Genomic DNA, 24,430 nt, shown 5'->3' with positions numbered 1-24,430 from the left:
CGATTAAGAAATAGTGACTTTAAAACTTGTGATTTTAAAACATAATTTTTCAAAATTCATTTAAGCGTTTGGTGAAATCACGATTTGATCTTTAAAATTGCAGTTTAGCTTATAAAATAGTGTGTTTTTAAAAACGCACTCCCTTGCCTGCAATTTAAAAACGTATTTTTTATTTTTTTTAATTTACTTTTTTAAATAGCAATATTTTTAAAAACGGACTCTCAAGCGGTATATTTTGTGCGATTTAATTTAAAATCACACTTTTGGCATGAGAAATCGCAATTCCAAATGCTCTCTAAGGCTATCTCAATTTTCTCATATCATCAGGAGAGTGAGAAAATAACAGTTTTTTCTCAAAATTTCTTCCAACCCACTATTAAACTGACATTTGTCCTTAAAATAGAGCGAGTTCGAGAAATTTCCTCTAATATAGATTCCAACGCCATAGGAGAAATAATGCAAAACTGCAAACTGCTAAGGCTACATAGCCAACACTTGTTGACCACCAACGATCCTCCCAGGGGTCAAAACTATGCTATTTATCGCAAGTGGCTTTCCCCTTACTCTTAAAAATTGCTTTTCGTCAATGGGTGTATAATTTGGCCCCAAATTTTGTCATTGATAGGTTTGACTGCTTCTTGGCAAGAGGTTTTTGACATCTAAATTTCCTAGAATTTGTTGTCCGGATTGCCTGTAATTCGGATAACTCTAATAAAAAGAAAGTCACAAGACCTACCTGTTTCAAGCAAGTGAATCCTCCGGCCTCCTCTTACGTAATTCGAATAGTCAAATTGAAAGAGAATAAGAATTTCTAGCAATTTGAACGGCACATATAAAAATCCACGTAACAATATAACACTCACCTGCTCGAATAGGTGGCCAAACAACCCAAAATTTATTTGAGCAGGTGAATCCCATATGAACTTTCTTATAATGTGCTGCCTAAATTACTTCAAAACAAACTTCATCGGATCACCACCTCTTCTTTTCTTCCTATCACTTACTCCGCTGGCCGAGCTTGCCTTCCGGCACCTGGCCATTTTACAGGGATCTTGCCTAATGAATTAGAACTATTTCATCAATTTATTAGCCAACTCAGATCTTTTCCGGGTTCTTTGTGGCAACATTTTATTAGATCATCTTTCCATTAGATTAATAAAAAAAATAACGCCAAAAGATGCAAAGCTTCAAGGTTACAACAATCAAGTATTCATCTTCTTCTATAAATAAGCATCTGTAACATCTGTAAGAACGATACAAAGATTACAATTTGTGTCAAAATTGAAGAATACCAAATAACCCCAGCTCTTCTTCCTCCATAATTAGCACTGGTTGAAGGGCTTTGATGTAGTGTCAAGGCCATTTTCCTTTTCAAAGTAATAGATTACATGTATGAATGTCGCCGGCATATCGGGACCAAAACTCCCTGTGCTTTCCAATTATTCCTTAACGACTCTTTAGATCATATAGAATCCTCCAGTTCAAAACTGCAATATATGCACATAGCACTCTCCCTTAGACCAATAGGCACAGTCACTTCTAACAAAGTGCATTATTCATCTGTAAATTACCTGACTAGATCAGTACCCAGTCATTTCCATAGATCTTTTGTGGAACTTGGGCCAGCTATAAACTGCCATGACCCAGTCACTTCAAAAATATATGCCTCTTTCAGTTAGTTCTCACCATCGAAAATTTGAATTGCCATAAGTCTTCCAATTCTCCTGCCAGTTTCGTCTGTTGGAGCTTCTTTGAAATGGAGAGCTCTGAGTATCTGAAGTTCTTCTATAGTTGCCGCTTCTGTGGCTTTCCTTTGGGGCTTTCCTCATATCCTCTTCAAGATCATATTCTGAGCGCTGTTCACAGAATGGTTCGTCGAGACAAAGTAGAAAGTTGGTCAATACAACAATAAAAATAAGAAGAAAACTAATGCAAAAATAAGGGATGACAGATCTTGAGGGGGTAGACCAGTCAACACACACACACAAAAAAAAAAAAACTAGACTCCCTATAATGATGGACCTTGTCTATATTGCCTTAATGCTGTGAAAATTCCTATGATTTGTCACCAGACAAGATAAATTTACCAATGTCCATCACCATGTATGTCCAAAAGAAGAGATTTTTGGTGTCATAATCACACTGATCAAATGATTTTGGCCCCTCAGACATGAAAATTTTCCCAATCACTAATTGACAAAAATTTATATCTGCTTTAAAAAAACACAAGATGGTACTAACTGTCCTATTATTCAAAAGCTTCTACTTCGAAAGTACTAGTTTACATGTCACCAGGAATAAATGGGTCCCATTTACATGTGCCCAAGGTAGATTTGAATTGAGGTTTAAGCGGTCATATTAATGTCTTTCCTTAATTTTTAATAGAACATGAAAGAATACATAAATATACAAACACGCACACACATGTCAAGTAAAACATGTAACAAGTGCTGAATAGAAATAATGCCGGAAATATATGGTGCAATAAAGCATAAAAACTTCTCAAGTTTTGATCATCATGTGGGTGGCAAACCTTAGTGGGGTCTGAAAGTACTGCATATGCCTCTCCAATCATTTTAAAAAGCCTATCAGCATCCTTGTTAACCTCCTGGGAGATTTGCTTCCAGAGTTGCCCCTCATCTCCACTTTCACTTCTTGCTAGGAACTGACCAGCCTAAAACCCACCAAAAATATAATCCAATCCTAAGATGAGTAAAAAGTATGGAATTCAAATAATGATTAAACTAAATGAAGAGCACAAAAAGCTTTAAACCTTGTCTGGATGATGTTTGAGAGCTGCCTTACGGTATGCCTTTTTGATATCAGATGCTGTGTCAGATGGTTTAATTCCCCTGGCATTTGAGATTTTCAAGTAATAAATAACGTAGAAGCGTGAAATATGCCATTACTACACAAAAGTCACATAAAAATAGCTTCAACAACTTCAAAGTGACAGTACCATGTACCCTATTAAACACAGCAATCACAGTAACAGCTACTTCCACCATAGAACTTAACAGAAGATAACCATAGAAAACTGGGTAAAATAAGGGGTTCCTCTCACATTATTATCCCTTATCAGTGTGTTAAGCCAAAGTGCCCATAACCGCCACACACAACCGCTTCCCCCACCCCCCCTTCTCCCTTTCACAAGAAACAACTACAAAACACATTTTCAGGCACCATCACCAAGAATTTCTGCTTTTTACTAAATAATAACTATAGACTTCAACACAAAATGTCTTATGCAGAACTAAAAAAACAAAAAAAAAAACTAAATTCTGAAGGCTCCAACTGAAATGAAAAACTTACAAAATCAGATAGAAATCCAAGGGAATTTCCTTTTTAGCTTCTTCTTCCATCGAAGGCAGATGCCGTTGAGCTTGCCTTAATTCTCTTATGCTGCTACCTGGTGTGCCAGACTGTTTGGCTTTCTCATTTGATTGATTTTCAAGAATGGATAGTAGTCGCTGGAGGTCACTAGCTGCTTGTCTGTAATCTCGGATCATCTCATGTAGGGTGGCTCTTCTAGAAACAGCCTGCATAACAGCAGGAGCTCAGGCACAAAAATAATGACAAAGAACTAATTAATGTGCAAAACTATTTGACAATATAGTTATGGACTAACTTATATAAGAAACAGAAAACACAAATATGGTACAATCGTTAAAATTAAGTAGGAAAGTGTGACCACTTAGAAAAGAATGTTACATGCTTTCTTCTTTCATGTCTTGGCAAAATTAGAGCAAACAAATAATACATACTTTGCTTCTCATTCTGAAGCATTTACAATAAAATTGAACACTAGTGACAAAGGGCTATTAATAAGAAGAGAAAACAAAAACCAACAAATGGAAGGCCATAAAACAGCCTCTTCATCCTCTGTTCAACTTGTGCATAAAAGTCAAAAAAGAAAAAGAAAAAAAGAAGAGGGAAATACCATATCCAATATATGGCAAAAGGTAAGCACATTCATCATAGTTAGATATGCACTCAAGAAACTTCTTTTAAAGAACCACTTCATAATAGGCTGATTACCATAAATATAAGAGGATGTAAAGTCTAATATATTAAGATGTTTTACATAGAACTGTAGCTGTGTCCAGGGCAGTGTAACCTAGGATGGGTATGGGACATGACCTGCACTTCACATCTACAATTTGATGCTGAATTAAGATTGGGTGCAAACAGAAGTCAAGACACGACACAAACAACACAAATGTGCCGTTTAACAGGATAAAAGAATGAAGTATTATCTCATACAACTTCAAAATAATAACTTCCTGTTTCACGTATTACTTTCTTTTTTTTGCTTTTAATTAAAAAGATGAACTAATATTGCAATGGATAGAGGGTAAAATTTAACAGAGAAGTCAGAGTCCGTAGAAAATGTCACAATAAGATAAAAACAAATGACACAGAAGCACTATGAAGGTTATGGATTTCCTTGAAATCAGTCCAGGCCCGAGGCCCTAAGACTACCCTTTTAGCCAGACATCGCTTTCTCATATGGGCAAAATATAAAGAGAGAAGTTATAGAACATCAACAATGAGTGCTATATCAAACAAAAAGAGTCAAATGTGGTTTCATTGCGCAATCCTCTAAAAGTGTGTTTGAGAGTTCACAAAGGAATGGAAAAGAACGGAATATTAAAATGAAGAGGGGAAGGAAAGGAACATAAATGATTATTAAGCTCCTCTCTCTATTGTACAGGTGTCTGTAATGTACTAGGGCCTACAGCTAATATTATTAATCAGTAGTAGAAAACGACAAACATAAATAAACAAAAAGCTTTTTATCACAAGTTAGCCCTATCTTTAATGGACAACTAAATAAAAAAGATGCAGTCCTGGATTTTTTTTCATTTCATTAAAGAAAGTATTAAAAAAAAAAGGAAAAAAAAGAGAGTTAATAATCATACATGTGCTAGCCTGCCACAGAATACACATTCAAAGGCATACCTTAGCATAATTTCCATCAAGCGCTATGGCAAGACTGCAATCTGCGATAGCATCAGCAGTTTGGCCCAAAGCTTGGTGTGCTGCAGCACGATTGCAGAGACAGATTGCAGCAAAAGGACGTGATTCGACATTGCTAGATAAAGCAATGGTATAGTGCTCTACTGCCTCAGTATACTTCCTGGATCGAAATGCTTCATTCCCGGCATTCTGTTAGTTTCAAGAATCGCAAAATGAATGAATATTAGTCTCAGAATTCTCAAGCAAATGAATAAATTCAGCAGGAAGAACGCAAATTCATAAATAATTTATCAATATGATATTAAATTCATTTAACAATAAAACATCTGAGCAAATCAAGAGCCACATAACACATAAGGGAAGATAGTAATCCATTCAATCCTATACATACATTATATATTTTTTTTGATAAGTATATACATACATTATATATAAAAGCATGAACTCCTTAATGCGAAGATTGATTGACAAAAATACCCTAGTTGATAGCGAAAGAGTCAATTCTTCAAATAGGGGTATTATTGTGGTTTCACCATGGAGTCACTCTAGCAGCTTAATTTAAAAGAGAATTTAAGAAGATTAAAAGTTAATCTTCGCATTATCTTGACCCACTTTATCACTTTAATAAAAAAAACATTACTTATGATGGGAATCACACAATCAAAAAGGAAAAAGGAAAAAAGAAAAAGAAAAGGTAATAATTGATGATTGGCACAAGATTAACTAGCTTTGCCCAATCTATTACCTTAATCTGAAAAAAAAGAAAAAAGAAAAAAAAGAATCATTTAGGGATTGCACAATTAAGTTGACTTGACCCACTCAAATGAGGCGAATTCATAGTAATTATATAAAAAATGAATATTTAAATTATGGGTTTCCTTATATGCAGCAAAGAACAAAATCGGATCAAATTTGATGGACAAAATTTGCTGGAAAGTGGTAAACTCATAGTAGAAATTCCTGGACAGCCATTGGCATTTTACTATTTGGTGTTTTAGATTAAATTCACTTGATTTTGTTTATAATAACAATGCTGTCTGGACGCCGATGGAATTCCAAAGCAACAGGTGTTTGCTGCAGAGGCTGCTTTAAACTGGCAGGCTGAAAACACTGCCGCCCAGAATAGGTCCCTACAAAGAATTGAGAAGAACCAAAAGTCCTTGACAGAGAAGGTTTCTCATAAACCCTCTACTCTAGAATCCCTTATCTTTGAACTAAAAGCCAAAATTGAGAGTTTACGGGTCTGTTTGGGTTTGCGATTCAAAAAGTATGTTTTCAAAATAGCGATTTTAAAATGTGCGATTTGAAAAAAGTGATTTTTAAAAATGTAGCTAAGTGTTTGGCAAAATCGAAGTTTGGCTTTTAAAATCGCATATTAGCCTTTAAAATTCTGCGTTTTCAAAAAAAATCTCATTGCTTGCAATTTGAAAAGGCAGTTTCTGCGTTTTCAAATTGCAATTTTTTAAAAACACAATTCCCAAACGATTTATTTTCTGCGATTTGGTTTAAAATCGCACTTTTTGCCTATGGAATCACAATCCTAAACACACCCTACATCTTGAGCTCCTTCATCTATCGTTACCTCTTCTTATGCTTTGAAGCTATCTTGGGGTTGAAAATTAATCTGGCTAAATCAAAATTAGTCTTTGTTGGAGCCGTGGAAGATGTTGGAAGCTTGGCTAGTATCCTTGGTAAGTAGGATGCCCTCTTTGCCTATGAAGTACCTAGTTTTTCCATTGGGGGCTTCGTTTAAGGAAAAATCTATCTGGAATGGTACAATTGAAAAGATGAAAGGTCGTTTAGCAGGTTAGAAGCGACTTTATTTATTAAAGGGTGGTAGGATCACGTTGATTAAAAGTACTTCATCCAATTTGCCAAATTATTTCTTGTCCATTTTCTCCATCCCGATTGGAGTTGCTAACCGTATTGAGAAACTTCAAAGGGACTTGCCTTGTGGGGTGGAGTTGTGATGAGTTTAAATTCCACCTAATCAGTTGGAAAAAGATTTGTACCCCATTGTCTTCAGGAAGTTTTGGGATTAGAAACATGTTGTAGTTTAACCGCGCTCTCTTGGAAACATGGTTATGGCGTCATGCCGCAGATTGGTAAGCCTTGTGGCGATCGGTGGTCGAGCTAAATTTGGGAGCATGTGGGGAGAAAGGTATTCCAATGAGGTTTTTGAACCCTACAAGGTTTGGGTGTGGAAAAACATTAGGAGGAGGTGGGGGGACTTCTCTAGATTTGCGATACTTGAGGTGGGAGATGGTTCTAAGATCAGATTTTGACAAGATGTTTGGTAGGGTGATCAGAACTTGAAGGCATCTTTCCCAGTGTTGTTTAATATATAGCTCATTTTAAGGAGTTTTTGATGGCAGACCATATGTTGTTTTCTAATGATTCATTTCAATGGAATATCACCTTCATCAAACCAGGGTGATCAGAACTTGAAGGCATCTTTCCCAGTGTTGTTTAATATATAGCTCATTTTAAGGAGTTTTTGATGGCAGACCATATGTTGTTTTCTAATGATTCATTTCAATGGAATATCACCTTCATCAAACCAGTGCATGATTGGTAGGTGGAGATGGTATTTTCCTTCTTTACTCTGTTGTACTTACCCTACGAGGTTTGGGTGTGGAAAAACATTAGGAGGAGGTGGGGGGACTTCTCTAGATTTGTGATACTTGAGGTGGGAGATAATTCTAAGATCAGATGTTGGCAAGTGTTTGGTAGGGTGATCAGACCTTGAAGGCATCTTTCCCAGTGTTGTTTAATATATAGCTCATTTTAAGGAGTTTTTTATGGCAGACCATGTGTTATTTTCTAATGATTCATTTCAATGGAATATCACCTTCATCAAACTAGTGCATGATTGGTGGGTGGAGATGGTATTTTCCTTCTTCAATCTATTGTACTCATTCAGGATGAGTCAAGGTGGTGAGGCTAGAATCTATTGGACCCCTTCCAAAAGGTGATCGTTCAAGGTTAGTTCTTTTTTTTTTTTTGATAAGTAAAATTTATAGAAAAGGCGCAAAGGGGCGCAACCCAAAGTACACAGGAAGTATACAAGGGACCCCTAAGGTAGGGGGGAAAGAGAACAACTATCTAAAAATTCACAATAGGAACATTCCTGCATAGAAATAAATCTATCCCTCCACATATACAACATTTAGTTCTTTTTATCTTGCGCTTAGCCCCCTCGCAAGCTCTCCTTTTTCTTGAAAGAGCATTTGGAGAAACAATGCCCCTCCAAGAGTGGCTTTCTTTGTTTGGACAGCAGCAATAGAAAAGATTTTGACCCTGCATAACCTGGGGACGAGCCATGTCAATGTGATAGATTGGTATTGCATGTACCTAGAAATTGTTGGGTATCAGTGTTCAATCTTTTTGGGGTAGAGTGGGTCATAACTCAACGGGTGGTGGAATTGTTGGCTAGTTGGACGGACAAGTGTGTAGCCACCGTTGCATAGATGTTTGGAGAATGGTTCCTATAAAAAAAAAAAATTCATAGAAGCTCTACCTCTTTTTTTCTCTCTCATAAATATATTCAGAGTAGCTGATTATTGACTCTTTGATCATAAACAGCCTTCTGCAGTGTGAAGTGTAAACTTTTTTTTTGGGACAAGCTTCAGCAGTCTGAACTATAGACTTAGAATTGGCGGGGCGGGGCGGGGGGGGGGGGGGGGGGGGGGGGGTCCATAAGGGCAGTCTGCCTTGCTCAGTAGTCTATGGGGACTGAAGCGTTAATTCGACACAAATCACCAGTAAAAAAAACTCAGGTGATACATAAATCAGCAAAAGCACTAGTATTACTCATCGAGCTCACCAGACCACAATCTGCACTATAAGCTTCTGATTTACAAGGATTGCAACTCATTAGACAGGCCACAAAAATGACTTCTCATTTGCTGTGAGTTCTCGAAGCCCTATCATTTATAACATCATTGAATAAACAGATAAAAATTGCCCCACGACTCAAGTCCCTGACCTCAACAAAACAAAGGAATATATCATAAGCAAATAGACCATCACCAACTAGAAAACTGTTGCTTGTATTTTGCTAATGACTGTTCTGCATCATAACCACCACCTTGACACCAACTGCGGGGGCGCGGGGGGAAGAAACATTCTGAATGTTTTTTTTCTAATGCTTAATTCCTTCAAGGGCTAGGACCCAATATATTGTTTCAAATATGAAACAATTTATTTGATGAGGGATTATAAAAGCATGTACTCACGAGTCTTTTGTTTGGATGAGCTAATTATTAATTTTACATGATACGGTTCTTGTGTTCCACTGGAAAAAGAAAAAGAACAAAAGGAAAACCCAAAAAAAGAAAAAAAAAAAATAGTTCTAATTAATAGAGTTTCCTTCATCAGTTTCATTGAGCACAGCAATTGTTTAAATCTCATGCTTCATGATTTATATAGCAACAGTCATGCAACACACAATAATGATGAAATAGTAACTATGAAGTCAAATTAAAGGAATTCAGCATCTAAGTGAGAAAATGAACATATAGAGAGATGGAATACCTTGCAGCGTAAAAGTTCACGTATAGTGACAGCTAATGAAATTGACGATTCCAAATTCTTAATTCCATACCTACATAATTTAAATAAGTATCAGAAACCACAAAGCCAGTAAAAGAAAGAAAGGCATTGATTAAATTGGCAAATGGAAATTTTTTGATAAAATCTGCTTCATAAAGATTGTTCATTACTTGTCTTTAATAGATCCCACTTGTTCTAGCTTCTGAAGTAAATCAAGAGCTGCCTCAAGTCTACCCAAATGAAAGTAGCACTTGGATATCAGGTACCACCTCCAAAGCCTGACCGCTGAGTAACTCTCACATCCAGAACCATCCACATATACAGTGCTCGGGGAAGCAAAATTCTTTTCAGCAAAAGAAAGACTCTGTTCACACAGCTGAATTGCCTCTTCATACTTCCGCAACTGCAAAATGCCACCAAATAACATAGCCAATGCTGAGACCAGAACTTGAGGCTTATAAAAAATAAACACTTAAATGAGTGCAAAGAGCAGTTATCAACCATTGTATAATCAAATGACTGAGTAACTTGATAACAATAATAAATGAGTGCAAAAGTAATTGAGCCATACAGACCATAAACAGAGCTTCCGCTTTCATTTCAAGTAATTTTTCCGAGTATAAACTGATTGACAAGGCCTCAGCAATTATTTCTAAAGCACTAAGAGCAGCATCAGAAGTTCTCTGTTCCAAAAGTTTGGCAGAACGATTTGTATACTCGGCAATTTTCTGCAGGTAACAAACACACATAATTAGTCAGCGCACTATTGAACCATTAGGCACAGAAATGCAGAAAAATTCCGAGAAGAAAAACATAGCATATCTGTAACAAAATAAGATTAACAAAGGATTAATCATTTCAGAGAGGAAGTGTAATGCATAGTAACATAATCCATGAAATACAAAGCATTCCTTTAAAATCTACCACTGAGTACTGCATAGATCATGAATCCTTGTTTCAAGCCACGAGAACCAGTAAGAATCCACAGGGAACACCGTTAATAAGAATGAAAAAACCACACTGTAGAAATACAATGAGCTATCCAAGCTCACCATTTCTCCCCAAAACCACTTCTCTCCAACATATACAACAACTCCCAATTCACAGGATCGTAGGCCTTCTCTAAGTCCAATTTACACAACAAACCAGGGTCGCCTAATTGAATTCAACTATCCAGACATTCAGTGGCAACCAAAACTGAATCAAGTATCTATCTCCTCCTGATAAATGCATTTTGGGACTTGAGATGATCTTCTCCAACACCTTTTTCAACCTGCTTGCTAGTACCGTAGATATGATTTTCTCACCCACTAGACTAATATAATGGAAGTCCTTAACATCCATGGCACCAGCTTTATTTGGGATAAGAGAAATAAAAGTTGCATTAATGCTCTTCTCAAAGTTCCCTTGACCATGAAATTCCCTAAAAACTGACATAATATCCTCTTTAACAACCTCCCAGCAAGTCTAGAAAAAAGCCAATGAGAACCCATAAGGGCTCGGGGACATATCACCATTCAAGGTTCTCACCACCTCATATACCTAACTCTCCTCAAATTTTCTTTCCAACCAAGAACCCTCCACCAATGGAACTGAAAGAAAGGCCATCCAGCTTTGGCCTCCAACTGAACTGTTCAGAGTAGAGTTGAGTACAAAACTGCACTATGTGCTCCCTTATTTCTGTAGAATATGAAGATAAGGACCCATTAACAACTAAAGAATCCACGGTATATTTCTTCTATTTGAATTTGCCACCTGATGAAGAAATTGTGTTTTTATCTCCCTCTCTCAACGAAAGAGCCCTAAACTTCTGCCTCCAGCTCACTTCTCCATAAAGAATCAACCTCTCCAAATCCCTAGAAATTTTTTCTTTTCTCAACCTTTCATCCTCAATTAAGGGTCTACCTTTTGCAATGATATCAAGCTCTCGAATGCCATCCACTAAATCCTTTTTCCGCTTCCCAACATTGCTAAAGATCTCGTCATTCCATTTTTTCAAATCCTTTTTCAAAGCTTTTAATTGCATGCCAACACAAAACTAGGAAAACCCTGAAAATTGTATGATTTCCACCATGTTTTCACTTGATCCACAAAGCCCTCTGACTTCAACCACATATTCTCAAACTTAAAATACCGACTCCAACTCGAAACCCCACAATTGAGCATCAATGGGAAGTGATCTGACAAGAGTCTACGAAGTCTCCTCTAAACTACATCAGGAAACTGTTCTTCCCAATCAGGAGATAGTAAAAACCTATCAATAGACCAACATTGATCGTCACGACTATTGGACCACATGAATTTTCCATCCACAAGAGGGATGTCCATACTAAATCTTCTATCTCTCCAATCCTTCAAGATGTTAATATTATCCTTCAATTTTGTGTCTATGAACAAGCTGGAGGCTCTAAATTATGCAAGTCTTATCTCTAGGCCTTAAAGAACTCATCCTATTTACATATAAGACAAATAGGGTAAAAAGCATAAGAATATTGCCATGAGCAGCCTGCTTATGATTAAAAACAAATAAAAAAATGGCTACTCCAAAACTGAAAAAAGTACTATGATATGATTCATATTATCTGTAAGATAATGTTGTAAAATCTAATATGCAAATGATGGAAATTCCTGCTTTTAGCCCTACACAAAAAGTATGTGATAATCTGGCAGGAATTTTAAATCCATTACGGAGAAAATATTGCCAAACTTAAGTCAAAAGGCAAGACCAAATACATCTTATTAAAACACTGTTAAAGATTGATCTGCAGAATATCAGAAACTTTTTTCTTTTTTTTTGGTGGGGGGGGGAAACCTTCTCAAAATGTGATCATCAAACTCTCTTTTAAAAAGGTAAGTTACACAGACACTCAATGGTTCTTGAACTCACAACCTTAGCCCCATCCCACTCTTATGGGGGGAGGAAGTGTAATTTGAACTAGAATTTATTATTCATAACAGGAAAGAAATGCGGTACCTGAGCTTTTTGAAGACCATCAGCAGCCTCTATTATAAATTTACGATCCAAGCAAACACCAGGCCCTGATTCCAAGCATGTATTAAAACACTGTAGTGCATCTTCCACTTCTCCAAGCGCAAGGTGACAACTATGGGAACAAAAAACACATATTTAGAGGGTATATACAATGCCCTCTTAAAAAATGAAGAAAGCAGAAAGGGGTACAAAAATTCAGCCCTTACGTCCACCATTCTATTACCAAATTCAATGTTCTTATGTATGGCTAGTTTCATCAATCGTTATTTCGTATCTAATTTGTTTCTACATGGTTCAAACAAGATCCAAAGGACTAATTCTAACCCAAAATTGTAAATAAACCCCACTCCTAAAATTTTAGTACAAAAAAAAATGACTATGGCCTAAAAGAAGAGTCACCAAATATAGTCTTGTTAATCCCTGTGGTACATTTTGCTATGGCATATTATTCAATTGAAAAAAAATTTCCTCCAAAGTAATAAGTAAAGTTTGCTGTATGGATCCAGAGCTATTCAAATTGTACTCACAATTTGAAATTATACAAATCAAAGTCTTACTTTGCAGCTCTCATTCGAACTTTGAGAAAGTTGGGATCTAGTGCAATAGCCATCAGACAGTCCCCTAAAGCTTCCCTTATTCTTCCAAGACGCATTCGTGTAGCTGCACGATTGCTATAGCACAACAAAAGTGGCTTAAGGCAGCATCCCGATCTTTCTCTAGATGGGACAGAAATTATTCCCTGTGTGTATAAATCATCTGCTTTAGACAGCTCCCGATTATCATAAGCCTGGTTTCCCCTGATGCAAATGAAATACTTGCACATGAATAACAAATGAATATTCTATAAGGCGAAAAAAGAAAAAAACAAAATAAATAAATAAATAAATTAGTACAGATCAAAGCAGCATAACCAATTATCAATAAAATCTTATCAGAAATATATTCAAAGACTGGTTCGTTATAGTGAAGCAAAAACTGGTTACTTATTCATGATGCAAGAAGCACCTGAGTCGAAACTTCTCACAGATTTCTTGAATGGCAGCAGAGAAAGTGCCATGCCCTTGCTTGAACTGTTCATGTGCTCTAGATTTATCCTCTGTATCAATTGGTGAAGAAGTGCTAGTAAGGGGTGACAATTGGACCGAAGACGGCTGAGTGTTAACATTTGTACTTGGAGTTATGACAGATGAATGCCGGCCAACTTTACCCCTACTTTTCTTTCTATGTTGACGCTTGGTTGCTGGTAAACTACCTTGTGCAGAGGATGACGAAGAAAATGTAAAAAAATTCTCCTTCATATCTTCCACACTTGAAGCAAAATGAAACTGTGTTCCACAATTATTTTCTTGCCTCTCCATGTTTGAGGTAAAATCATGCCTAACTTCTGTTGACGTAACACCAGCACCACCGCTGCTGCAGAATTTCTGAGTATTAGAACTAGAGCAGGTTGTTTCAGCTCCAGAAAAGAACCCTTTTAAAGGGCAATCACAAACAAAAGACCTTCCATCGTGATAACAAAACTTCTCCTGGTTTTGCTCCCTAGCTTTCTGACCACTTATATTGATATCTAATCCTTCTGCAGCAGCCAAATCTTCATCTTTCACGTCATTTAGAACAGTTGAATGCAGAGCAGAAGGTGCAAAATCAGTATCTAGGTAGGAGAACTCTTCTGAAGTCACGGAAGCTTCCCTTGTATGTGGATTAGCTGCAGCAGTTTCCTGATATGGAGAAAAATCCATGGGTGAGCAGCATCCAGGTGAGTCTGGGTTTTCTTGGGAACTGAATTCCTTTAGCACATGATCTTGCCCCAGCTTTTGCTTACTTAAGGAAGCTGGCTTTAATTTTCCCCTCATTTTCTTTAATCTTTTATCCTTGATAGACCGACCCTTCACTGCAAATTCCGCTTTTTTGTTTACTTCAGGAAACAGATTTCCTTTAAAGAAAGAAGGATCCCATTTTGGTTGGCTGAAGGCCGTAAAGGACACCCCTGGTCCATCTGGAATGCTTGTAAAATAATTCCCATCCTTATTTTCAAGTCCACCTATATAAGGTATTTCAGAAACACTACCCTTTGGTTGGCAGTCAATACCAATTGATGAGAATGAAGATGGTGCAGCAGATGCATTCCATTGTGTATCATCATTTATTTGACCTTGAGGAAATTGGCCCATATCAAAATCCTTACTGAGTCCTGCCTGAAATGAAAACTCTTTGGAACTAGAAATTCCAATAGAAGCACCAGTTGCTGTACTTCTGTTAAACGAGTCAGAAGCCTTTTCGCTTCTTTGAAACATGGAAGCAGCCCCATGATTGGCACATGAGTTCTTATCTAAATTTTCAGTCTTGTGAGTACCATCAACATTCTCAGAATCATCAATTTTCATTTTCCTCATCTCATCTGGAAGTTCAAATAAGGGACTCGTGCTAGAGAAGCTTGCCACATTACTAGTACTTCCCAATACAGATTTTCCCTTGCCTTCAACATCAGAACCCAAATCACCGATCTGAGTCTCAATGCTTTGGCAATTTCCAAAAATCTTACAATTCAACTCAATTTCACTTGGGCACTTAGCTGCCATGTATTCATTGAAACTGGATTTTTTCTTACTGCCACTTCCAAAGACAAAAACTTCCTTCTCACAATTATTATTTGAGCGCCTATCAGCATCACTATCGAAGTTAACAACAGTAGCTTTCACTTTACCGGACTCTGCTCCACTCTCCACTTTCACCTTACCCCCATCCTCAGTATCCAATTTTCCAAAAAATTTAGCAGACTCCCTCTTTTCCAAGTTCTTTGACGCCGAATTAAACCAACTACTGCCAAAAACAAAACCCATGTGGGCCATATCAACATGCTTTCCGAACTCAGCTTCATTCCCAGCTTTCAACATGCCACCATTTTCACTGTCCAATATACTCACACTTCTACTACATTCTCTCTTTCTAGAGATTGAAGTCGAGCCCAATTCACTCTGATCAGCACATTTCTCAGTCACTGTTTCAGGCTTTTCTGAATTCCCACTAGAACCTCCTTTTCCCAAATTCAAATTTGATCGCAGATCACTCTGACTAACACCAAACACATAACCCACATTATCGTGCTTCCCAAACTCAGTTTCAATCTCCACCTTCGTTTTCCCAGCATCCTCAGAGCCCAATTTATCTACCCGTTCACCATATTCTCTCTTTTCTGTGTTTGAATTTGAAGCCATGTTACTCTGAGCAGCACCAAACATAAAACCAAGATCACTAAACTTTCCATGCTCTAACTCAGACTCTGCTTCCACATTCCCCTCATCACCAACCACCGATTTTCCCACGTTTCCACCGGACAGTCTCTTTTCCTCGTACGAATTCGACGCAAAACCACTCTGCTTGGCACCAAACACAAAACCCAGATTCTCAATCTTCCCAGACTCTCTTCCACTCCCAACTTTCATCGTGCCCCCCTCTCCACTGCCCGAATTTCCTACACTTTCACCGGACCCTCCCACCACAGACTCCAAATTTGCATCGAAAGCGCTTCGATTAGCACCAAACACAAAACCCACACTCTCAAATTTCACAGACTTAGCATCACCAATCGAAAAGCTAAAACTCTTACAAGCACTATTAACATTACTTACCCCATCGGAACTCTCCGAAACCCCATTCGACGTGCTAGCCCCATCGCCCACTCGAGCTGAATCCGACCCGAGCGGATTGGAACCCGAAACGACCTCGTTCGCCGGTGACCTCGACCTCGTATGCGGACTCCCCAGCTGCCTCCTTATCTTCACCAGCCTCGGCCGCACCCTAGAGCCCGTCCGAGGCACATTTGTAGTAAAACCAGAACCGCGATCGCACTTTGCTGCGGCATCTAAACTCGAAGAGCTCGAACTTCCCTGATCCTCCGAGAAATCGCTCGAAGCAATCGCACCGAAAGTGACCGGATAATCGGAACTAGGGTTCTGGGGAACCGACGAGGAGGGTGTCGGCTGTGCGGAGGCGACTGGAGACCGCACTTCCACTGCCGCCGGCGCCATTCTCCGGCGACGATGGAAGCTGAAAATTAGGGTTTTTGGATATAGTACTTTCGCTCTCTGTAAATATGAATACTTATTGGGTTTTTGAATTATTGGGGCTTACTTGGCTTGGAAGTAACAGAAGAGCACGTGAACGTTGGGGTTACAAGTACAGGGGGTTTTATATAAATTCGCTCCTCGTTTAGCTCGTGGGGGTTTTCACCGGGGAAAAAAACCATGGAATTTAAATTCGGTGACGTGGCGGGCTTTAGAATATTTCTTTTTCTTTTCTTTTTTTTTCAAACTTGATTTTGGTGTAGTTCCTTAATTAAACATGAGAAATACTATGATCTTTTACTAAGAAATGAGTATCAAGATGACGTAAAGCTTATTCATTAGAGACGATCAAAACAATTAATAAAAATAAACGCTTCAGATACCAATGAATAAGTTTCACATCATTTTAGTACATATCTCTTGGTCAAAGATTTTTTATCTCTAACATTTCTCATTAAACATGTCTCAACATTATTACGGTTTTGATGTACAAGTCCCGATGGCCCGGTGGGTAAGTCACGTGGGTGTGTCCCTGTAGTTAGAGAACCTACAACATCTGCGATATAAGAGTTGGCCCATTGGCTGAACGTCACTTAATTGGACTTAGAGCATTTGTATCAAACTCTCCATTTTAAACTTTTTACCAAATATTATAGAAAGTTCTCAAAAACTCTCTTGCATTGAGCTCTTTATTATTTCCCCAAACCAACTCACGTAAAAAACTCTTTCAAAATTTAACCCACATTTGCTCTTACGCCATTCACTAAAATATCACTTTATTTCACTTCCCACTTCTTCACTTTTCCTTCGCGCCTTTCGACTTTTGCATCTTGGTTCATTTCTCTCTAGCGCCTTCTTCATCACTGTTAGCGTGAGCTTTGTGGGATTTCTTCTCAGAGGGCGCTGAGAGAGAATGAAACGCCTAGAGAGTGTTGGGTATTTGGCGGTTGAAGGTCGTGCACCACCACATCGCTACTCCAACCAACGTGCGACAAAGGAGGAGAGAGGCGTAGCCGTTGAGGCTGTAGCTCCGAATTTCTCTTCCCAAACGTGAGTTTCATTCTTTGTTTTCAATTGATTTAGGGTTTGAAATTGTGGGTTTCAATTGGTTGTTGAGTTGTGGTTTGGATTTCTATTTGTGATGTTTTGTTGATTGGATGATTCTTGGTATATTGGGTTTCTGTTTAAGGCTTTAGGATTTGCCATGTTTTGACCGATTCTGGTGAGAACTTGAGTTCTCTGTTGATGGCCGATTTTGGCGAGAACTTGAGTTCTTTGTTGATGGTCGATAGGGTGGTGTTTGATTGTGGCTAGGAATTGGAGTTCTCGGTTTTGTAGGTAGCCGATTCTGGAGACCGACTCTTGGAAATCTTGTTGTTTTAGGCTTAGGCGCCATAGTGTTTTCTTTGTCCATAAAACCCTAGTTTTTCCCGAGAAAATTCGTGTGGTCGGAGGGAAGTTTTCATCGAAGCTAAGTGCTTGGATCTAAGAGGGGTCGTTGCAAGAGCTTAAAGAAAACAATGTTTCACATATTCTTCACCAAATCATTATTTTATCATGGTTATTGATAAGTCTTGAATTATTCAATTCAAGACCCCTTAATTTACATTTGTTATACCTAATTCGTGTTGTATATATAACGTTTTGTTATGTTTTAGTGTTTTCTCTTATTTTCAGGTCTTAGTTGAAATCTAATTCAAAATACTTGAATTAGACCTGAAAATACATCAAGGGTATTTTGGTCATTTCCAGAGCTCGAAACTGATCCTGAGAAAATGAAAAATTGTCCAAGGCATTTCGATCGATCGATTATTTGTACAGCAATAATTCGATCGATCGACTTCTCGATCGATCGACATAAATTCGATCGAGCGAAATCGTGTCTTCCAGAAAGTTCAGATATTCTCAGATCTTTGTATTGTTTGTGCGATCCAAATTTAAAGTTGGATTTTGTGGACAGAAATGAACGTCGACCAGCTCTGTTTGTGCGGCTGAGATTCACTCTTTATGATCTTTTGTAAATCCAATTCTCTATATATATGAGATTAGGGTTATAGGTTAGATCATGCATCTTTTGAGATTTCGGATTTGCTCAGATGTATCACTTCAATTCCTTGTGTTTTTAGTTTCCTTTAGTGCACGTTTTCTGGGCTTAGTTCCAGAGAGCTTGTCTCCTTTCTTTAATTTCAAGTTCTAGCTTAGCTTGTTCTTAATTTTCTTCCTTTTTTGTAATCCTAATTTATTTAAGTTTAATCTAGTTGTTTTTAATTCCTTTCTTTCGTGTTTCTTTACTGCTTTCCTTTAAATTTATGCTTAACTTAGATTCAATTCATGTCTAGCTAATTTAGTCCTTAGGGTTTGATTCAAAATCCAATCCAAAGACCATGTAGTGTTCTTGATGTTCTTAGGATTTTCTTTAGATGTTTGATGATTGTTGAGGGCTAGAGGATATCAAAACCCATGCTAAAAGGTTTTGGTATCAAGATTCCAATCAAATTTATTCATGAAAAAGAGTTTAACTTGTCTATGAGTTTTCCTTGAAGTCTTGAGTAAAACCAACGTTCTTGGAAACAAGAACGATGTCTTTTTCAATGGTGCTATTTGACATGATGTATGATTTCTCATTAGAGTCACCTTATAGGGTATGCTAGGGAACACCAATCATTTCACCCCTTTGGTAGTCTAATTGTATTTCAATTGTAGTTTAACTTTATGTGGAATGATTGGGTGTGAAACTAGATATCTTATCATTGTGGCCTAAATAGGGTTGTTCATGTATTGTGTATACTTATTAGGATGTGTTATAGAGTAGTAAGCTAGGGCACCTTAATCACTCCACACCTTTGGTAGAGTAAAATGTTTTCAATTATAGTTTAATCTTTATGTGGAGTTGATTAATGTAAATCTAGGTGCTTTATGATTACGTCTTAACGAAAGTATTTTCATGTCGAGGTCGTCGTAGTGGTTGACGCCCATTACGCGCTCATATCAAGCATGTTAGGAAGATCTATATAGACTTTAAGCATTGCATAGGTTGAGGATTGGATAGGATCAACACCCTAAGATTTCTTTTAAGTTAATTTCATTTCCGTTTCCATTTCGTTCACCTTATCGTTGTAGCTTCAATTCTACAACTTTTGTTTTTACTTTTGTTGATAAATTAAGTTAGATACGCTCTTCTCATATCCTATTATGCAAAACAACCAATATTTCTCTGTGGTTCGATCACCCTTACTATAGTACAACCGATTCGTACTATTGCGAGTGGTAAACTTATAAATTTAAAATCCACGTAGTCGAGTTGACTACCAGTTATCACCAAATCATTATTTTATCATATTTATCATAACATACTGATACTATCGCCACAGGATAGCGTAACATGCATGTATATTGACTCGCGTATAGTTGAGATTAACATAACATAGCAGGTCCCTATTAAAGATTAACACACACACACACACACACACACACACATAGGGGTGAGCATGGGGCGGGGGGGGGGGGGCGGGGATTGGCTTTTTTTGCCCCCGCCCCACAGGCGTGCGAGTTCCCCAAAGGGAACCCGCGCCCCGCGAAAAAATCCCAGCAACCGTGCGGGGCGGTTGGGCTCGGGGTGGGGATGAACGGGGCGGGGATCCCCGCGGGGATGAAGCACAACATTTTCTTCAGAAGATTCACAACAAAATCCCCAGCTAAAACGAGATCTGACCGAAAAAATGAGCACACCGGCCGGATCTCTCTGTCGAGGTGAGAGAAAGAGAGATTTCGGCCGGATCTGTCGCAGGTGGTCGGGATTGAGTCGGGGTGAGAGAAAGAGAAATCCGGCCGGATGTGGGCGGTGGGGTGCGGCGTGGGCAGCTGGGCGTGGCCGCGTGGGCGTCGTGGCGTGGGCAGCTCTGTAGCTGGGCGCCGTTCACTGAAGACCGAAGGTGAAGAGTTGAAGACACTGAAGTGAAAGAGAACTGAGAAGTGAGAAGTGAGAAGAAAGAAAGAAAAGGGGAAAAGAAAGAGTCTTTCTGAAAGACGAAGTTGAAGAGTCAACTTCGTCTTTCTTTTCCCCTTTTCTTTCTTTCTTTTTTTTTTTTTTTTTTTTTTCAAGACATGCGGGGCGGGGCGGGGACCCGAGAAAATTCAAGGGTCCCCCCCGCAACCCGCCCCGCACCGCACGGGGGGGCCAAAAATAGCCCCAAAACCCACCCCATGGGTGCGGGTTTTGGGCTCTGCGGGGAGGGTTGGGGCGGTTTCTGCGGGGCGGGGCGGGTTTCTGCGGGTTTTGCTCAGCCCTACACACACACACACACACACACACACACACACACACACACACACACACACACACACACACACACACACACACACACACACACACACACACACACACACACACACACACACACACACACACACACACACACACACACACACACACACACACACACACATATATATACATATATATTATTTCCATAGCTTTTGATAAATATTTTCACTATTTTAAGAGAATCCATGGTATTCATTTGCAATATAATGGGGATAAAGTTTCTATCCACTTCCATAGTGAGTTCTTTGAAAAATTCCCTTGATATTCTCGAACCTTCAAATATGTGGAAGGGTCTATCATTAGTCTTAGTCTAAGCTAAAATACTCTTAAACCTACACTAGGGAGAAAATAACCATTATGTTTGACCATCGAATGTGCGGTTATTGTGTCTATTGTTTCACTTCGATCGTTTGGTAACCATACCTGTCACACCCCCGTTTTGGGATATAAGGGGAAACACGAACTAGAGCTATACAATAAAATTATCCATATAATTTACAAGAAATAACACGATATATTTCATCATATATACATAGTAGTTCTTTAGTCATTACAAAATATTTCTAGAAATTTCAAAACAAACATAATGTACAATATAAAAGTTAAGTCGGTCCACAACGATCTATTGCTCTTAGCGAGGCCTACGCCATTATAAGAAATGACTCCGGCTTACTGTGTCAGCTGAAAAGATTTGGGGAAAAAATTGTGAGTTCAACAACTCAGTAAGGAAAACACAACAAACAAAAGTGTAATTTTCTTTTTAGGAATTCTGAATAAAGTTCAAATACTTCTAAAAATAAAGAAACAGTTAAATAAAATACAATTAGATCAAATGCAAGTATTATTTATATAGCGTGTAAGTTTTAACCTCCCTTGGCCCAATTCCGCTTTTAACCATGAGCGGCGCACGTTTGGCTCATCTCAAAAGACGACTATGGGCTCATCCTGTCGTCACAGGAGAGAGCTATACCGAGTTGGGAACTTCCCTAGGTGAAAGCAATCCGGCCGATAGCCCACACTTTTGTCCTTCCGTGTGGTTGCCATGCTACCCACATAACACATAATACATATATGATCCGGATCATCTATGACATGGTACCGCGGGGGTAAAACTGTGTGCACATGTAATATATACTATGATATCATAAACCTTTCCTCATATGGTGCACATGTAACACATATACTATGATATCATCAACTTTATTCATATGGTGCACAAACTGTAAGAACTATGATTTCACTAACTTTATTGGATGGTGCACAAGTATCAAAAATAAGCTAAGTATGATTACATGAGATTCTAATCACATCATATAACAAGAGCATTATTATGAGGGTAATATAAAAAGGCAGGTAATATTAAAAGAGTTGAAAGAGTTTAGAAAATTTCCGACTTTTTCTTTTGAAAATGTTCTATTAAAACTTTACCTGGGTTTTGAGGTAGTGTTTCCCTTACCTGATGCTTCTGAGTGGAGTTTTAGTTACCTCTACATAAATTAGATCATAAAAATATTTAGAGCGCACTCAAAAGATGATCAAAATTCATGCCATCAATATACCACAAAAAAAATTCCAGCAACTATACAAATAATATAAAACTTTATTCCTATTTAGCATAATATTTCTATGTCATATAGCATAGAGTCTCTATTTCTTTTGACTTTATTTTTATTTGCAATGATGATGACACAATTTAATAACTTATACTTCCAAAGGCTTCTTATTGCAATTCTATAATCCAAAGTTTATTTGAGGATATTAATAGCAAGACTTCAGAATGGGTGTATATATAAAAAAAAAAATTAGGGTGTTGCAATAAATGATGATAATGTTGAATTCTCTTCCAAACCAGACACTAATGCAGAGGACAAGCTGCACATGACTGTTTTAATACATAGTTTGGAGAATGCAAGTCCTACACCAGTTTCAAACACTTAATAACCAAACAAATAAATATGTATACTACCATGATACAACAAAATTTGTCTACGGTAAACACTTTCTTTCTTTTGGGATAGCTACACCACCTAGATATCTCCTATGCAAACACAGTATTTGGAGGTAGTTTGCTTATAGTGCTATATTAAATTCTGAATTCAGATCTTGCAGTCAAGTGTTGAACGGGAATGGTGAAAGTAAAAGCCAAAATCCTAGATTACACCTGTTAATGCATAACATCATCGGTGGTCAGACACTTAAAGTTTCTATTTGTACTACTCACCTAAGAGAGAAACATATAAAGTTGTGCAATAACTTTGTACAACTGATATCAATGAACAAGAGAATAACCAAACCCATCAAATAAATGAAACCCACTCAGATTCTATATAAAAGGTTTAATGAGTAAACTATAAAGCATCATAAATTAGTTAAGTATTAAAGGAAAAAGAACATTTTAGAACCAAGAGTAGCATTTACACGTTAGTTTTTGCAATAAGAGGTTCTCATGGTTTTCTCCCAAATTTTTATAATATATGAGGATAAATGGAATTGGTAGCTAATAGTTTTGCTTAGAATGGGTTATTCATCTCATGGGTAATAAAGTTTTCTAATGGGTATCAAAGAAGGAACATTTTAGAACCAAAAATAACCCTTACACGTTAGTTGTAGCAAATTACCAAGTTCTCTAAAATACCACAAAACAAACCCAAAGATTTCACAATACCCAAATGAAATCAAGGATTTTTTCCGACAGAAATTAATATCCAAAACATTCTGTTTTCTAAGGAAATTCTCCACAACACAACCCAAAATAATTTTCACAGTACTCATTCGGCTATCACTCCAAAAGTCCAAAATTTTCATCAAAATCATAACACCCACTCTGTTTTTCTCTACCGAAAACCTTTAAAAAAATCAAACCCAAAAATTGATTCAAAAGAATCCAAAAATATCCAAGGTCATTACCCTGCAGAAAATCCTAATGAAACTTTTCACAAACCAAAACTTGAAATTTTTCCAAAAAGTTTTGCACTCTTTCGGCCATCAACAGAAAATCCAAAACACCAACTATTCTGTCATCAAAATAACCCATAAATTTCTACAATAAATCAATCTATTAAAATTCACAGAAATCAACACTCACACAGCTACAATGGAAGACACAAGAAATCAACCCATCATTCGGCCAAGACCCACAATTACAAGAAATTCAGTACCCAAAAGCCAAGACAACCGAAACCCATCATCAAAATTTAAGCTTCAAACTCAACAACAACTCATTTGATTTCATTCAGAAAATTCTCAAAATCACAATACCCCGAATCCCCCGAATACAATCACAAAAGCTATTACACTCATAAAGAAAACAGAGAAGAAGGGATACATACCTGCTGGGTTCTTCGATTTCTTTCTTGTACGATCGATAGCTTGAGGAGTTGAGGAGGAGAGGTGCTTGGTGTGGTTTATATAAAGAGGAAGGAGATGAGTAGCGAGGCTATGGCCCCGTTTAGTAATTCTCTTCCCCTCCCCTCTCCTTATGGGAGAATCTTTTTGGTGAGTGAAAATAGAAAGTGA

At 37.8% G+C, this 24,430-nt stretch overlaps 1 protein-coding gene and 1 long non-coding RNA gene across 3 annotated transcripts; both read right to left on the bottom strand.

Moving 5' to 3' along the window:
• Positions 1-1,193: 1,193 nt before the first annotated feature.
• Positions 1,194-16,688, bottom strand: LOC133872551 (uncharacterized). Of its 2 annotated transcripts, XR_009901056.1 has the most exons (12): positions 13,532-16,688; positions 13,084-13,323; positions 12,509-12,638; positions 10,110-10,262; positions 9,705-9,937; positions 9,517-9,586; positions 4,963-5,169; positions 3,313-3,539; positions 2,774-2,852; positions 2,534-2,674; positions 1,572-1,856; positions 1,194-1,487 (listed from the first exon to the last, which is right to left on the bottom strand). XR_009901056.1 is itself a non-coding variant. In XM_062310109.1 (11 exons), exons 1-11 carry the CDS (start codon positions 16,552-16,554, stop codon positions 1,683-1,685), a joined length of 4,677 nt encoding a protein of 1,558 aa, XP_062166093.1. In that variant the 5' UTR covers positions 16,555-16,688; the 3' UTR covers positions 1,194-1,682. The 2 variants fall into 2 exon arrangements, 1 of the variants encoding a protein (XP_062166093.1); XM_062310109.1 differs by having other exon boundaries at positions 1,194-1,856.
• Positions 16,689-21,408: 4,720 nt separating this feature from the next.
• LOC133873861 (uncharacterized) lies at positions 21,409-24,355 on the bottom strand. The gene is made up of 3 exons (XR_009901174.1): positions 24,244-24,355; positions 22,343-22,401; positions 21,409-21,595 (listed from the first exon to the last, which is right to left on the bottom strand). It is a non-coding gene; the product is annotated as an uncharacterized LOC133873861 (long non-coding RNA).
• Between the last annotated feature and the right edge of the window lie 75 nt (positions 24,356-24,430).

This window comes from Alnus glutinosa, chromosome 7 (genome assembly GCF_958979055.1).
Source record: "Alnus glutinosa chromosome 7, dhAlnGlut1.1, whole genome shotgun sequence".
Taxonomy (NCBI): Eukaryota; Viridiplantae; Streptophyta; class Magnoliopsida; order Fagales; family Betulaceae; genus Alnus; species Alnus glutinosa.
Note: the sequence above shows the minus strand (reverse complement) of the source record. Positions and strands in the feature narration are given on the sequence as shown.

Coding starts and splice junctions, on each gene's coding strand:
- LOC133872551 (XM_062310109.1), bottom strand. CDS start 16,554: ATGGCGCCGGCGGCAGTGGAAGTGCGGTCTCCAGTCGCCTCCGCACAG. Junction 12,639..13,083: donor GTTCGAATGAGAGCTGCAAA/GTAAGACTTTGA, acceptor TTGTTCCCATAG/TTGTCACCTTGCGCTTGGAG. Junction 5,170..9,516: donor GTGAACTTTTACGCTGCAAG/GTATTCCATCTC, acceptor TGAAACTAACAG/AATGCCGGGAATGAAGCATT.